Genomic DNA, 17,821 nt, shown 5'->3' on the forward strand with positions numbered 1-17,821 from the left:
TTTGTGAGTTCGAGCCCCACATTGGGCTTTGTGCTGTCATGACAGTTCAGAGCCTGGAGCCTGCTTCAGATTCTAGGTCTCCCTCTCTCTCTGCCCCTCCCCCGCTCAAGCTCGCTCTCTCTCTCTCTCTCTCTCAAAAAATAAACATCAACAAAAAAAATTTTAGTAAAAAAATAAACAAAAATGAAAAGGGTCATCAATACTGACGCCACAGACACTGAAAACATTCCTATGAAAAACTTAATGCCAAAAATTGGAAGATTAGATGAAAGAACAAATTCTGGGAAAAAGCATTAGTGAATAGTTTGATAACTATCAAATAAATGGAGTCTGTAATTCAAAGCTTTCCCACAAACAAAACCTCAGTTCCCAAAGTCTTCACCATCTTACACAAACTCATTCACAGAGCAAAGTAGACCTCTCAGCTCCTTGGATAAGGCCAGCACAATCTCAACACTACAAGTACAGGTCACTCTGTCACAAAAATATATGCTTTCTTTGTATCAACTGAGATGATATGACTTTTCTCAGAGTCTGTTAATGAACTGCACTAATTTCTTTGAACGTCTGACCAATCTTGCACAACACTAAAATACACTCCACTCCACACCCACCCAAACTGTTAAAATAGAGGAGGAAAAAAAAGACAGTCAATACAAATCACAGATGCTATGGAACAAGTAAAACTTACACATGTCACTACCGAAAATATAAACTGAACAACTGTTTTAAACACAGCTCAACATATGCATGTTGAACAAATACATGTATAATGACCCAACAATTAAGTAACTAATTATAGCCTCAATAGGAACATCTGCACATGTACACCAAGAGACTTGTCTAAGAATGGGTGTAGTAAATGCCAAGTAACTGTAGAATAGACAAACAGATGGAAGCACATTCATATAATGAAATACCACACAATAACGAAAATGAATAAACAATAGTGTTTAACATGAATAAACCTCATAAACAAGACACCGGATAAAAAAGATCCAGACTCAAGATATGCATACTAGATTATTCCATTAAAAGTTCAAAAACCTGGGGCGCCTGGGTGGCTCAGTCGGTTAAGCATCTGACTGGCTCAGGTCATGATCTCCTGGTTCATGGGTTCGAGCCCTGTGTCGGGCTCTGTGCTGACAGCTCCAAGCCTGGAGCCTGCTTCGGATTCTGTGTCTCCCTCTCTCTCTGCCCCTCCCCCGCTCAAGCTCTCTCTCTGTCTCCCAAAAATGAGTAAACATTAAAAAAATATTTAAAAAAATAAAATGAAGAACAAAAAGGCAGAGACTGGAAAAAAATGTTTTAATAAGTAAATAAAGCAAAGTCTAAATGACCCATAGGATAACCTTAAACAATATGCAATATATAGATTTGAAATCACAAAGGGGGAAGAATGGGAAGCAACAAAAAGTATTTGAAAAATTGAACAAAAATTTTCTATATTTGGTGAAAACTAAACCAAAGTTTCATAAAGATCAACATATCCCAGGCAGTAGAAACACAAAGGAAACCACCCTAGGCACATCATGATGAAAGAATTTGAAACCAGAGATAAAAACAAAAGTTTTAAAAGTACCCCCAAAAAATTAAAAGGAAAAAAAGACTCTACAGAGGGGCGCATGGATAGCTTGGTTGGTTATGAGTCTGACTCCTGATTTTGGCTCAGGTCACGATCTCACGGTTCCTGGGATCGAGCCCCAAGTAAGGCTGTGCGCTGACAGCACAGAGCCTGCTTGGGATTCTCTCTCTCTCCTTCTCTCTCTCTCTGCCCCTCCCCTCCCTCATGCGCTCCTGCTCTCGCTCTTTCTCCCAAAATAAATAAACGTAAAAGAAAAAAGTTCTACAGAAAGAGGAATGAAGAATGACAGCAGATACCTTCAGAAACTATATGGGCCCAACAACCACGGTGCTGCAAAAAGAAAACTGTCAACTTCAAATTCTATATCCAGTAAAGATTTCTTTCAAATATGAAGGCAAAACAAAGTCAGTGTCAGACTAACAAAAAAGCCAAGAGAATTCATCGGCAGACCTGCACTACAAAAAATTTATTGAAAGGAAGCTCTTCAGACTGAAGGAAAAATGATACATGATGCAAAACTGGGTCTATACCAACAAACCAAAGCCCTGGGATTGGCAAGTATGTTGGTAAACATAAAAAGGTACCACTTCTTGCTTCTAAAAAGATAATAGACTTAATGTTTATTCATTTTTGAGACGAGAGCACGAGCAGGGGAGGGGTAGAAAGAGAGGGAGACATGGAATCGGAAGCAGCCTCCAGGCCCCGAGCTGTCAGCGCAGCTGTCAGACAGATCCCACAATGCAGGATTGAACCCACGAACTGTGAAATCATGACCTGAGCCAAAGTTGGATGCTTAACTGACTGAGCCACCCAGGCGCCCCGACAACAGACTTTTTTAAAAAAGAACGAGAAACATCACTACACACTGCTACGGCGTGACTGCCAAGATATGATAAGTGAAAAAAAACAAGATACAGAAATGTAAAGTATCCTGCTACTAAAGAAGCAGATAGTGAGAAATATATGCACATATTTGCTTCTATTTTTAAAAACGTAATAATAATAGGGGCACCTAAGTGGCTCAGTTAAGCATCTGACTTCACTTCAACTCAGGTCATGATCTAACGTTTGTAAGATCAAGCCCCACGTTGGGCTCTGCACTGACAGCATGGAGCCTGCTTAAGGTTCTCTCCTTCTTTGTCCCTCCTCCGCTTTGTCTCAAAATAAACAAACAAACAACCACACACAGACACAAATGAAAAAAGGGGAGCCTGAGTGGCTCAGTCAGTTGAGCATCTGACTCTTGATTTTGGCCCAGGTCATGATCTCAGGGTCATGGGATCGAGCCCTGCGTCGAAATCTCTCTCAACATGGAGCCTGCTTAAGACTCACTCTCCCTCTCCCTCTGCCCCTCCTCCGTGCACTAGCTCGCATTCTCTCTGTCTCTTTAACGATAACAACAAATTGAAAACAAAATCTCCCTAAAACAAGAGAAAATAAAACAAACGAATATAAATATATTAAGTTTCTGGCTTAAACTATTTCAAGTGATTTTATTTATTTATTTATTTTTTAAATATTTATTTTATTTTTGAGACAGGGAGAGACAACATGAACGGGGGAGGGTCAGAGAGAGAGGGAGACACAGAATCTGAAGCAGGCTCCAGGCTCTGAGCTGTCAGCACAGAGCCTGACACGGGGCTCAAACTCACAGACTGCGAGATCATGACCTGAGCCGAAGTCAGATGCTTAACCGACTGAGCCACCCAGGCGCCCCTCAGGTGATTTTAAAACAAAGTAATTTGACTGCACATCACTGTGGAAAATACCTAAAGGACAAAAATGAGTGCAAAGTAATCGTAATTAGTAATAATGTTATTATAAAACTAGAAAGAGAAAGAAAGCCAAGTGAGTAATGATGTTAATGTCAGGAACATACATTTTTAATGTTAAAGGGAAATTTCAAACTTAAGTAGAAACTCTGTAATCATAAACTATGAACTCTGTAATCATACACTACTCTGTAACTCATAAACTATAAAACAAAACCTAACTATTCACTGACATGACCTTGAAACAATAAAACCCCTAACGTCTAGATCATGTTTCTGAACACTACTTCCCACTAGAGGAGCCAGGAGTCATGGGAAACGCCTGGCTCCAGGCCTGGGGCAAGAAATGCACCAGCTAACCAGCAACACTTTTTCCAAAAGCAAGGAAGCCATCACAGTGACTGCGGAGGATCAAACTAAAGATGCTCTCCCTTGTCAAAGATGGGAAAATCTGAGCAGCACACTAACAGACACAAGACTTGCTCATGACAAATTGTTAAACATAAGTGAATTTACAGTGAGGCTCAAGAAAGCCAGTCCAATGGTCATATGTGGAAAAGTGTAGCACAGCAACATGAGTAACTTAAAAGGAAAGAGTGATGCCTTTACCCTGCTTTCCAATCCAAGCCGGGCACCAGGGTAACCAGATAACTGATAAAGGGAAGTTCTCGTGCAACGTTACATACAATTAATAAGGAAGGAGGGGCAGAATTGAAATAGCAGTATTTTGTGCTCACTGGTGAAATAACAGTTCTCGGCAACAATCCACGTGGGCTACTGAAACCTGAGATAAAAAGTCCACGAGGACCTCTGAAGTAGACAAGCATGCAGATTGGGCCTCAAGCCACTGGTGACCACAACAACACAAGAGACTACCAGCTCTAATTTCTATTACAAAAATTTATGCAAAAAATGCATTTTTTCTTAACTATTACATCCAATCAAATAAGCAGAATGAAGAATGAAGTCATGGATGTAAGAACTAAGGCAGAAGCCAGGGAGCCCACATACCCTTGAGAGCAGCAGAGAGCTCTGATGCCCACCCAGCAAGGGGGCTCATCCCGCAGCACCCACTTCCTTGTGAGGGGATAACCAGAGTCCCTACCTCACAGCCTGGCTGACAACACGTACAACCATTTCTGGCACAAATTTTAAAAACAAATAAACATTAGTCATTATAATTCTAAGTAAAAATGTAATTGCTTCCATCTCTTATTATTAAAAAAAAAAACCCACACAACACAAAAAAATAAAAAACTAACGCCTCATCATACAGGTCACTGCCAGGTATCCCAGGAAGTAAAAAACAGAAAATAACATGAACCTTGTGCAAAATAATGCATAAATCCTTTTACAGTTATCTGGCATTCTGAAATGCCCTATCAATTGTGTAACTTGATCCATCACTGACCAGGCATCCGTAAATAAAGCACCCAGCACCTTCTTTTTTTTTTTTCTTTTTTTTTAATGTTTTTATTGTTGAGACAAAGAGAGACAGAGCATGAGCAGGAGAGGGGCAGAGAGAGAGGGAGACACAGAATCCGAAGCAGGCTCCAGACTCTGCGCTGTAGCATAGAGCCCGCCATGGGGCTCGAACTCACGGACCGTGAGACTGTGACCTGAGCTAGTTGGATGCTTAACCGACTGAGCCACCCAGGCGCCCCTGGCACCTTCTAACCCAGGCCCATAGTCAGTTAGATGGTCACAAAATGCAACTCTGTTTCTCTATTAGACTGAGCTGACCACAATGAGGAAAGCCAATCTCTGGAAGTCTGACTTCAAACTCCAGACGGAACGACTTGAGCCCCACTGCTCCCCCAAGCACCCCAAACGGTTGAGGTAGCTCAGAATAAACTGAACTGCCCTACATTAAGAAAACTAGGTCACAGCAATCAGTGCCTCCACTAAAAATGGAATGAAGCTGCAGACAGAGGGCTTCGGGACCCTGACCAGGAGGACCCGGCAGGGCTGCCCAGGGAACCACAACCCCGCCCTCGGCCACTGCGCGGGAGCCCAAGAAGCCAGCGGCCAGCGCAGCTCGCCTCCTGCTTTTCTGACCCAGCGCTCTGCAGACTCAACCCCACCCCTGGCTCCCCGGCGAGAGGAGGGGAAGGCATCCACTCAGACACATCAAAATGAAACCTCGATGCAAGAGGTAATGCCCAGCCTTGGAACTTGACATTAACCAGGACATTTCCCTTGAAGCAGACAAGAGGTCGGCAAACTAACAGTGACCCCTCTGGCAGGGAATGCCAGGACACAGAGCTGGCCGAGCCCGAAGCTTCCCCACCTCCAGGCCACGTCCATCCACGACGTCTTGCTCGTTCAGAAGCTCTTCCTCCAGCTTGAGCCTGAGCCTCTGAATTTCAACCTGACCCTGATCCACAGGCAAATATATTCTGTCCTTTAAAAGAAAAGGTAATTCTTTTTTTTATACTCTAAGAACACAAAGGTCCACGCACTCCATTCCTGCCACCGCACCAATCAGACTTCAACAGCCTTTCCCTAAATATGACCTTCAGATTTATCACGCTGTCCCTCCTATTACAGTTGCCTATTATGGACTGACGGTGTCCCACAAATTCCTGTGTTGAAGCTCAACACCCCCTTGTGACAGCAGGGCCTCGAAAGAGGTGATTAAGGTTAAATGAGGTCACAGGGTGGGCCTGGTCCAGCAGGACTGGGGTCCTTCTAAGAAGAGGAAGGGACACCAGTGTTCTCTGTCAGGTGAGGATGCGTGGAGAAGGCAGCAGGCTCCAGGCTCCAAGCTGTCAGCACAGAGCCCAATGCGAGGCTTGAACTCATGAACCATGAGATCATGACCTGAGCTGAAATCAAGAGTCAGATGCTTCACATTAAATCAGACTGATTATTTTTTTAGCCTTAAGAGCCAAGGGAATTTGCCTACTCGGATTTGGACTTGCTGGGGATCCATTACCCTTCGTTGTTTCCTATTTCTCCCTTCTGGAGTGGGCTGTCTATCCCATCCCTGTTCCACCACTGTGGTTGGGAAGCATGTAACTTTGGTTTCACAGCCTCACGGTGGGAGAGAAATTTGGCCCCAGGAGGAACCCTACCTCAAGTCTTACCCATATCTGATTTAGATGATATCTAGATGAGAAAGAATGCTGGAATGAGTAACGATCTCTGGGGCTGTAGGGATGGGGTGAATGTATTTTGAATGCAAGAAAGATGAATTGGGGAACCAAAGGAGAGAATGTTATGGACTGAAGTATATCCCCCAAAACTCTCATGTGGAAGCCCTAATGCCTATTGTCACTGTATCTGAAGACAGGGCTTTTGGGGCGCCTGGGTGGCTCAGTCGGTTGAGCGTCCGACTTCGGCTCAGGTCACGATCTCGCGGTCCGTGAGTTCGAGCCCCGCGTCGGGCTCTGGGCTGATGGCTCGGAGCCTGGAGCCTGCTTCCGATTCTGTGTCTCCCTCTCTCTCTGCCCCTTCCCCGTTCATGCTCTGTCTCTCTCTGTCTCAAGAATAAATAAACGCTAAAAAAAAAAATTAAAAAAAAAAAGACAGGGCTTTTAAAGAGATAACAGGATGGGACTATAATCCAATAGGACTACTGTCCTTTGAGGAGACCAGAGAATACTGCTTTCCTGCCCTCTCCCCACACAGGAGACCACGTGAGGACACAGCAAGAAGGCAGTCATGCACAAGTCAAGCAGAGAGGCTTCGCCAGAACCCAACCCTGAAGACGTCCTGCTTCCAGAACTGAGAGTCTGTTGTTTAAGCCACTCAGTCTGCAGTGTTCTGACAGCTTGAGTGACTCACACACTGCCTTTCAATTTCCCCTACCTCTTCCCTCCACTTCTTCCAGCTGACCTTCTCTCTCCTGCCCCCCATCCGGCCCCAGACCCCAGGGGCTCTCACCTTCATTCCAACTCACACGCCGACTGTGGCAGAGCCGCGTGAGCTCACCAGGAGAGAGTGAGACACCTAGCTCCAGCCACCTGCCATCCTCAGCAGTTCGATCCCAGCACGTAAGTACACAGCCCCAGAATCCTTAATCCTCACTCCCGTGGGAAACCCCTTTAGCAACGGGAGTACTGTTTATGCACAGTGCCTTCTGCCTTCAGTCCTCCAAACTCCACTCACCCCCAAAGCTACTCGGGTCAGCACCTTTCCCTCACCCCCTTCCCTGAGGTTGTTCTGTCCGTGGGTAATACAGTTAGGGCCTTGTTCAAGTCTGCGTTCCATCCTGGGATCCCTCATTCTCCAGATGGCTTTTTTGTTTTTTTAATTTACATGCAAATATATTTTGATGTTTTAAAATTTACATGTTGATGAGGTGTCTGAGTGGTTCAGTGAGTTGAGAACCTGACTCGATTTCAGCTCAAGTCATGATCCCAGGGTCGTGGGATCAAGCCCTGCGTCAGGCTCCACGCTGACTGTGGAGCCTGCTTAAGATTCTCTCTCTCCCCCTCTGCCCCTCTTCCCACTTGCGCACTCTCTCCCTAATAACATAACATAAAATTTACACGATCACACAGGGCAGTTTCACTGCCCTAAAAGATCCCTGCTTCACCAACTCTCCCTCCACCGACTTCCGGCATCCACTCATCTGTTTACAATTTGCACGGTTTTACCTTTTCCAGAATGCTACACAAACAAAACCACACAGTGTACAGCCTGTCAGACTGGCTTCTTTTAACTCAATAATAGACATTTAAGGTCCCTCCATGTCTCTGTAGGTCCTGAATGTTCATTCCTTTGTATTTCTGGATTGGAGCTGCTGATAGGAATGCAAAATGGCAGGACCACTCTCTGGAAGACAATTTTTGGCAGATTTTTAAAAGGTTAAATTGAGGTGCCCGGGTGGCTCAGTCAGTTGAGTGTCCGACTCTTGGTTTCAGCTCAGGTCATGATCTCAAGTTTGTGAGATTGAGCCCCATGTCAGGCTCTGTGCCGACAGCCCAGAGCCTGCTTGGTATTCTCTCTCCCCCTCCACTCCCCAACCCCGCCTCCACTTGCATGCGTGCACGCGCTCTCTCAAAATAAATAAAATTCAGAAAAACAAAAAAAAAAGGTAAATACTTGCCTACCACAGGGTCCAACCATACCACTCCTAGATAGGAATGAGGTGGTAGGGAAGAGAAAGTAATGAACTTGAATATGGCTCTGATTTTTAGAATCTTAGTCATGTTTCCCTTACTCAAAAAAAAAAAAAAAAAAATTAAATAAAATCAACCTGGACGTAAGAAGAACCAAAATAGAAGACAAACAATAAAACAAAACCATGTTATAAATGAATAACTATAATGAAAAAATTAAAAAAATATATATTTAAAAAATTAACTTATACAACTTTGGAATGCTAAACAACAAACTTTGGGATAATAAAGACAAAAAGAACTAGCACTGAACAACAAGGGTTTGTTTAAACTGCACAGGTCCATGTACCCACAGACTTTTTTCAATAAACACAGGGTGGGCGGCACTGTAAATGTATCTTCTCTTCCTTGTGACTTTAACATTTTTTTCCCAAGCTGACTTTATTATAAGAATACTATATATGATACAGAAAATACACAAAATATTTGTTGACTGTTTTATTATGTCATCATTAAAGCTTCCAGTCCACACTAGGCTATTAGTAGTCATGTTTTGGGAAGTCAAAAGTTATAGGCCGATTTTCATCTGTGTGAGGGGTCAGTGCCCCTAACCCCCATGTTGCTAAAGGGTCAACTATATATTCAAATATCCCACTCTAGTTAGTAAATCTGTTTTTCACAGTAGTGAGGATTAGCAATCCTCAAACTAATGTGCATATATTTAAAGATTGAGAAAGTAAGTAAATATATTGTAGCGAAGATACTTTCACTATTGGTAAAAGAAATTAAGATTAAGAAGAGGGAAGGGGCGCCTGGGTGGCGCAGTCGGTTAAGCGTCCGACTTCAGCCAGGTCACGATCTCGCGGTCCGTGAGTTCGAGCCCCGCGTCAGGCTCTGGGCTGATGGCTCGGAGCCTGGAGCCTGTTTCCGACTCTGTGTCTCCCTCTCTCTCTGCCCCTCCCCCGTTCATGCTCTGTCTCTCTCTGTCCCAAAAATAAATAAAAAAAAAACGTTGAAAAAAAAAAAGAAGAGGGAAAAAGCTAGAATGAACCCTGTGACGTTGGTTAGGAATTGAAAATACTAAAGTGAATTCGTGATTTTTATTATACATACAGATTGACAAAGAAATAAATATAGAAGTGTACACATACAGGTATTTATCACCTAGCTCTGTTGAAATAGCCCAGAAGCCAAAGACACCCCAACAGCAATAAGCACAACTATCACCCAGATGTTGGTTTCTAAACATCATTCTCCACTAAAAGAAACCAGAGCTCCTTGAAGAAATATCTGATTACAGGGCTGCTGACAGGGAAAGGATAAAATAACCCTGGAAAATCTTGGTGCCAGAATGTAAGGAATTAAGGTGCCAGAAACAACGAGGACATGGTAGAAGGACAGGTACCAATTCAAAGGCACTCCCAATGGCCAATCTATGTATTTCAGAAACAAAATAAACACTGACATGGTTGATATGATAGATTAAAACCCGAAGAATAAAAATCCCTGGGCACCTGGCTCAGTCAGTAGAGCATGCAACTCTTGATCTTGGGGTCATGAGTTCGAGCCCTATGTTGGATGTAGAGTTTACTTAAAAAAGAAAAAAAAGAAAAAGAAAAATCCCTATGTCCATACTGATATAGTGAATAAATACCCGCTGGAGTGAAGTGACAGTTCCTCCTTGCAGCAGAATGTAAATTAATACACAGAGATAGAACGATGGAAACAAAGTCATCATGTGGCCAACACCACTACAATAAGTGCTGCAAGCAAGAATCATCTATGGAAGCTAAAATTAGTGGAGCAAAGCATGATGAGAAAAAGGGGTTTGCGGGGTCTCTAAGTATCTCCACGCAATATACTCATGAACTCCAAAGTTAAAAACAGTATTTTTCTATCAAGAGAAACCTGGCAGGTCTCACCTTAACTAAGTGATCAAAACTGGCATCACCTGTAGGGAGACATGTCGAATACCAATACCAAGTGCACTGAGCAGGGAATATCACCACTTCTACAATGTTCTTGCCAAAATTCACAACATGATTTTAATCAGGAGGAAACATCAAACAAACCCAAACTGACAGGCATTCTACCAAACGACTAGCTAGGACTCTTCAAAGACGTCCAACTTATAAAAGACTGGACCACACTAAAGCAGCATGGGTAGTGAGATGCAACACAGAATCCTGGACCAGAGAAAGGGCATTAGTGGGACAGCGGGGGAGATCTGAATGAGCTTTATTAATTAGCTCATAGCATTGTTCCAGTGTTAATAGGAACCAATTGTAATAATCGTCCTGAAAATACCAGATGTTGACATTCATTTCAAGAAGCTAGGTGAAGGGTATCTACAAACTCTAAGCTAATCTTTGCAAAGTTTTTTTGTAAGTTGGAGATTATTTCAAAATGAAAAGCTAAAATACATAAAACATTTAATATAAAATAAAAAGACTTCCTGGCGCCTGGGTGGCTCAGCCAGTTAAGCGTCTCTTGATTTCAGCTCAGGTCATGATCTCACGACCATGGGATCGAACCCCAAATCGGGCTCCACGCTGAGGATGGAGACTGCTTAGGATTCTCTCTCTCTGCCTCTGTCTCTCTCCCCTGCTTGCATGGATAAAAAAAGTGTATTTAAAAAGTTTTTTTAAATGTGTATTTACTCAGCGACAGAGAGAGCACCCATGTTCATGGGGGTGGGGGCAGAGAGAGAATCCCAAGCAGGCTCCTCACTCAGCGCACAGCCCAACATGGAGCCCCATCTCACAACCATGAGATCATGACCTGAGGCAAAATCAAGAGTTGGACGCTCAACCGACTGAGCCACCAAGGTGTGCCCCCTGCCAAAAAAATGTTTACTATAAAAAGACTCCTCTGACTTGCAAGTAAGAATAAAATTAATAGCTGTTAACTATAACTTACAAGCTTTTCTCCTCAAGGAGCCTAGGAGAAAACACACAGAGAAAAAGCACTGGGAGTAAACTCTCAGTCCTCCCAATGTGGCTTTTACTCACGCAGCTGTGATGGAGACAGGGCTGCTGAGAGCTGCCGCCCAGTCCCGAGACCAGCACAGAGGATGGTGGTGAACTTCAGGCCCACACTGGAGGAGGCATGAGCTGGGCTCAGGCTGGCCCAAAGGCTGGGCTCCCAGAGTGCTGGCCTGCTGCTCCCCAGACGAGGGAGTACAATAGTTACGTCTTTCAAATTCTCAAAAGAAGAATTCCAGATGTGTCGGTAGAATATCAGAGACTTTACAGGCTGGAATTCCACTTTTCCAACAAAGCAGGCGAGACACGCTGTGAGTTTTCGTCAAATGCTGCCCTCAGCCACCAGTATGTCAGCTCATTCTAGCAAACACCCAAACCTACACCTGCTCTGTTGCACACAAAATCACAATTCAAAGCCCCTCAATGGTAATGCACAGAAAAAGTCGCAAGGAGAGCCCAACTACAGGTGATTAGGGGGCCACGCGGGCCCAGCATTCTCAGTGTGCACATCCACTAGTGGGCCACACGCACCCCTGTAGTTCACAGGGCCTCAAACAGAGGATGGTGGTGCCTCCTCCAGCAAGATGCCCTTTCTGCACCACTTCACCCATTCCCTCTTCATCCCAAGTTCAGAAAGGAAACGAAAAAAAGCAATAAGTAGGAGAAGGAATATTATGGTTTAAGTGTGCAAAGAAATCCCTGTCAAAAAGGCTGATACATAGAGCCACACCAGAGGAACTCACACTTCTAAGACTTCCATTACCAAAGCAAGAACCTATACTGACACGTGCCTTCAAACAATCCCTAATCACAAAACAGAAAACATTTACTAGGAGTAAAAACACAAAAACATATTCCCCTTGTGTAAAAGTGGAACGCTCTTTCCCCACCTTTGACAGGCGAAAACAGACCAAAGTCATGCGCAACAACTAGAAGCTAAGCAAGCTGTTAATGCACAGTGCTGAGTAAACCTACCTGAGCTGCTCCTGCCCCATCAGGGGTGTCGCTGCACAATGTGTTTTTGCAAACGTCCCCTCTTCCCAGGAGTCCACCATCTTCGGTGGCTACCGGGCTCTCCTCCTGGACAGGCGCATCGACAGCCGGGCCCTTCCTCTTCGCCGTCTTTTTCTTCGGATGCGCACAGTCACCTTTTGTTTTTCTCTGTCGGAAGTGAGCAAGCTGCGCAAAAACGCAGAAAAGTAGTAAAGACAAAGGTAACCAAGAAAAAAGTAACAGAACCACAAAGCCAATGAGCTGGTGGGGAACATGAGGCTCTGGGGCTGGCTCAGTGTGCTCAGCCAAACCTGGCCAGACCCACGTCAACCAACAGATCCCTGTCCCACAAACTCTGCCTTCATTAATATCTGCGATGCTAGCATTTAAGTTCAGAATTCTTTTCAGAGTCTAACAATGACGACTGTTAATTATGCCTATATACAGACAGAAAAAAGCAATACAGCCAACTGGCAGAATAGCTTTCCTAGCCCCTGGAAGTTTACAGAGAAATAAGATTTTAAAAAAACAACACATCTATTTAAAAGACTGATAGCTTAATCAAGGCATGCTTAAGGTTTAAAACTACACAAACGCTAAATCTCTTTTTGCCCCCATTTTCCCCCAATCGAGAAAATATATAGCCTGGCCAAAACTTCCTAGCCACAGATTCTGAGACAAGGTACAGAAATAGCAAAAAATTAATTAAGCCAGGTCAATCTAAGATCCTCCTTTATGGAATCAGATGTTCTATTTTTCACGACACAGCTCACCAATGCACCAGGGACCTCCACAGAATGTCACCCATCAGAAGGCACAACCTAGCTGTTCAGTCCCTCAAACTGAAGGGTTTCAGACTCCGTTCACACGTCTCCCACTAACACCTTATTCAAAGGTATGAGACCTAACATCACTCTTTCATATGGGGGCATCGGCTCCTTCAAATGACAACTGTGCTCATAAAAGCAAATGCATTTAACAAACATTTGCATAAGTGTAACACAAAAGCACACTTTCGCAGACGCAGAAAAATTACATAAGGTCCTTTACGTGAGAAAAACCTTGTCTCCAGAACAGTCAGCCTTCCAAACCAGCCCCATGTTCATCATTTTATGCCTTGCTCCATCAACTCTGGCTGTCCTCAGGTTCCCTCCTGCATCACCATCCTTGACTCTAGCCTGGGGTCTCCCAACAAGAGGTGCCCATTTCCTCCTGCAACGAGATGATCCTTCCTCATCACCCTCAACACTCTTTCAAACACATTTATGCATGCTTACAAACCATGACTAGCGCCGGGAAAACGCACATCAAATATTAAACTCTGCCTCATTGTCATCTCCTGGCTCACGTACATGCCTGGGCGCCAGCACATCCCTCTTCAAACACCACTCACAAGTTTCCTCTCCCAAGAAGCCTGAATGAGGCCAATCTGTCCTCTGCCTGTCACCTTGCCATTAGATGCTGCTACCCCATCACTGTCTCACATCAGTCACTATGTGTTCTGAATGGCCTCTTTAATGCAGCGGCCCTGTGGTTCCCTCAAAAGAAGAAACTAACACTGAATATTTCCTACTAGCTGGTCCATGTGAAATTCCCAATGTCTGGCCACTCTGGCCCCAAACACAACAACTTACCATGGCTCCACCTACCGATCAGGTAACATTGCACAGACTCTCATTCATCCCTTGACAGAGTGGGTAGGTAACCTCCTCCACAGCTGGGGAAGGGCAGGGAGTCACAGCCAGTGTCTGCTTGCTCCACTCTGCCTCTACAGCCAGGGTCTTTTCAGCTTACAGTTTAATCCCCACAATATACCCCCCAAAACAGCAAGTACCAGTTTTATGTGAAAACTGGGGCAGAAACAAGGCAACAAAAAGCATCCCTGGAGACAAGTGACTCTATGACCAAAGTGAGCTCCCCAGGGCATCCACAACCTAGGAATGCAATACATCCCAGGATATTCTGTCCAGGTGTCTGGAGATTACCTAGGAAGCCCAGCATGAGGGACCGGCTCCAGCAGAGCCCCTCAACCCTCACCTGCTCAAAACGTCCACTTGGGCCCCAAACAGCAACTGGGCCAGAACAAGCATTTCTGGACCCCACGGAATATTAGACAGGTCGGCAAAAGATGTTCTGCAATATAAACATGTGTTCCTAGACTGCCACTCGAAGACTTTTCTTTTGAAGATTAAAAAAAAAAAAAGGTGCATAATTCCCAGTAAAACGAAAGTCTGCAAGTAGTTTTAAACAGATGGAAGTGAATGAGCCCTAGGGAGAGCGTCTATGACGCCCACGAATGCAGGTGAGTCACAGGCCCTCTTAGTCCTCCAAGAACCCTGAGTTCTGGTGAGGTGGAGCCGCGGCAGGTGCAGGTGTGCACAGGTGAGCAGATGTACAGGTGAGCGGTTGTACAGGTGCGCGACGTGCTGGCTGTCTATGACAACGAGGACGCGCGGTGCGGGGGCACTGCCGCCCCCCTCACTACCAGCCCGTCCTTCACGTTCTACTGGGATCGGAATGTTGGCGGGCGGTCCGGGACCGCGCGTTCCTAGGCCACCAGCATCCACCGGGGTGCCACGGACACTGGCCGAGACTCCACGGCGACTCGAAGGGCTGCAGCGCCAGCTCCTCCGGAAAGGCGGGAGGGCGCGGCCAGGCCCCGCCCCGCTCGCGGACGCAGCCCCGCGATTCCCGGCATGCCCCGCGCCCGACCCCCGCGCACGCCCCCGCCCCACCCCGCAAGTCCCCAGCCGGTGATTGGCTGCGACCTCGACAGGGGCGGGGCCGGGCAGAGGGCGGCGGATTCAAGATGGCGGCGGCCAGGAGGCGACTTCCAGTCGAGCCGGCGGGAAGGGCAAGACTTTGGCGGTGGTCCCCGCCTGACCGCGACCGCTCCTAGTAGGAAACAACAGCGGTCACCGGAACCTTCCCCGAGAAGCCCGAGCTGGGACAGCGGGAGGAGGAAGAGGCGCTATCGTTTACCTTCGCTCTCCCGGCCTCCACCTTTCTTCGCCGCTGCTCTTGCTCATCTTCGTCCATCTCCCTCCCGGAGGCTCCTCGCGGAGCCCAAGAGGTGACGGGGTCAACACGCCGCCGCCTTCACTCTATTTACACTCCCTCCCCCTTGTCTGGGCTGCCCTCCCCCCGCAACAACTGTCACGCAGACGTGGGTCTGGCGCCGCCCCCGAGTGTGCGCCGTCTGCCCCGCTGCCAATCAGAGGGCTGCGTTCTTGCCCTCGCGCACGCGCAATCAGAGCTGTGCGGCCCGGACGGAGCTCCGCCCATGTCGACCTCTGGCCTCCCACTGGCGCGTTGTCAATACCACCTCCCAGCAGGACCAATGGCGGAGCGTAGAGGCCTCGGAACGCTCTGTGGTTGGTCGGTTTTAAAGGGGTCTAGCTGTCCAATGGGTGGGCGGCGAGCGCTGGCGCGGGGACCAGTTGGGGCGCGCGCACCTGTTGTACACGGGGCTGCACTAGCGACTCGAAAGGCCTCTAGGCGAGTGTGGCTGTCAGCCTTTGTCCTTGGTCGTGTTAGTGGGGCGTTAGACTTGGCCGTTAGGAAGTTTAGGCCGGCCCCACAGCCCCTTCTTTGAGGGGGCTGAGAGGCCGCCCACAGGCGTGTCCCCCGGGAGCTACTCGGTGAGCGCCAGGGAGTCCGGGAGGCCGCGACTTCGCGGGCCGAACGGCTGATCTCGGGGCTGCGGTTGGCGTCACACGTCTTGCCCGCACTGCCCGTCCTAGAGCCCCCTCACTTTCAGCCAGGTCCTCGGTCCTCAGGGGTGGGAGCCCGGGTCACCTTGCCCTTCGCCTCCCGGGACGCTGTTTCTGTTCGTTTCCCAGTCGCAGACCGCCAGCCAGACCACTTGGATTTCATTGCTCTGCGTCCCTCCCCCGTCGTATGACTTCACTTCTCTCTGTTGCCTGTTGATGCCTGGGAATCCGGGCCACGGCGTCCAGCGTTGCAGGGACTGAAGGCACTGGGAGTGGTGCCACTTCCGGACCTGTATTTTTCTCACTGGGGACACAGTACCGTATCGAGGTCTCTGATTTAATGCGTCTGCCGCCAGCTTGCAGCTTCTGGGTAGTGCAGCATAGGATTTGACCAGTGGGACAAATCTGGCACCTCTGCCACGAAGCAGCCCCCCCTGGATCAGAGTATTAGGAGGGACCCTGTGGTGGAGAGAGGGACAGGCTGAGATCCTGAAGCGCAGGAAAGGCTAACTTACACATGTTTATTCCTGTTAGGACAGTCTCTGGAACCCCAGCATAGAAGGGGCTCCCTAGGGCCAACTTGCCAAGTGGTCTTTAGCCTCCTTGAGAAAATTTTGGTGAAGATGTGATTTTAAGTGATGCTGTAATTGTACCCAGTTCCAGATCACCAGAAAAAGAGCTGGTTCAGTGAAAATCAAAAACAGTCTTTCAAGTGGAAAATGATTAAGGCTTGGAAACATGTGGGTCAATCATTTCAAGTGTATTGTAAACAGTCGTTAAAAAGGAATCTTGTACTTCCTGCTCAATTTTGCTGTGAACCTAAAACTGCTCTAAAAAATAAAGTCTGAAAAATAAGTAAAAATAAATAAAAAATAAAGTCTGTTAAAAATTTAAAAGAAAAAAAAGGAGTATAACTTTGGTTATGAATTCATGGTCTGTGGGAATCCAAAGTCTCATGAGACCATTGTTCCTTAGCTTCAAACTTCACTTGAACCTGTTTGTCCAGTTAAGGAAACAATGCAAGGTTTTTGTTCCTAGCCCACAATTTAACAATCAAATGCCGTTGGTGTAATCAAGCTCACTGGAAGCTGATAAACTAGTTGACGATAATCCAAAGCATCTCCCTGCACCCTGTAGCATAACTGCACCAAGTGGTGATCCTGTTTGCCTAAAGGGGCTTAACATCCCCGGTCTCACTTTAACCTTTTCTTATCACTGTTGGAATATCCCATTTACAGTTAAAAGGAAGATGAAAGCATAGTGCCCCCCCTCCCACCGCTTTGAGTCTGTAAATGGAACAGCAGCACCACGTTTCGGTGGCAGGATTAGGAAACTGTAGAACTCAGGCAGATGACAAGGACAAGATGGGAGTCCCAAATGCCTCTGCTACAGATGTGAGCCGTTGGGGAGTCAGGTAGGATGACACTACTTCAAGTGACCTGCCACTAGAGACAGAGTGGCACAAAAAGCAAGATTGGGGTGGATGGTCTTGTTCTGGGCGATGTTGCAGGAGACATGTAGATTTCTGGGTTCCTTCTGTTCCGCTCACCTGTTCCCACACCTTTACTTGGACGGGGTTTGTGTGCCGGCTGTGCGCTCCCTGCTTGCTGTCTTCTCTGACTGAATCAGGGTAGCAGTAATGCCCTTCATCAAGACGCGGTAATGACAATCTTGCTGACACAAACTCATCTTTCACCCTCAGTGA

The 17,821-nt window shown here is 46.5% G+C and overlaps 1 protein-coding gene across 6 annotated transcripts in view; it reads right to left on the reverse strand.

The window, feature by feature from the left end:
- Window positions 1-15,545, reverse strand: part of PCNT (pericentrin) — a 132,692-nt gene extending 117,147 nt beyond the window's left edge. For 4 of the 6 annotated variants that reach the window (XM_042955532.1, XM_042955531.1, XM_042955533.1 and 1 more), the window contains exons 1-2: window positions 15,386-15,541; window positions 12,386-12,589 (exon numbers count right to left, since the gene is read on the reverse strand). In XM_042955532.1, the coding sequence (XP_042811466.1) occupies window positions 12,386-12,589; window positions 15,386-15,442 (261 nt within the window). In that variant the 5' untranslated portion in view covers window positions 15,443-15,541. Of the gene's footprint in view, window positions 1-12,385; window positions 12,590-15,385 lie in introns of all 6 variants that reach the window. The other 2 variants (XM_042955534.1, XM_042955535.1) reach the window with 2 other exon arrangements.
- Between the last annotated feature and the right edge of the window lie 2,276 nt (window positions 15,546-17,821).

This window comes from Panthera leo, chromosome C2 (genome assembly GCF_018350215.1).
Source record: "Panthera leo isolate Ple1 chromosome C2, P.leo_Ple1_pat1.1, whole genome shotgun sequence".
NCBI lineage: Eukaryota > Metazoa > Chordata > Mammalia > Carnivora > Felidae > Panthera > Panthera leo.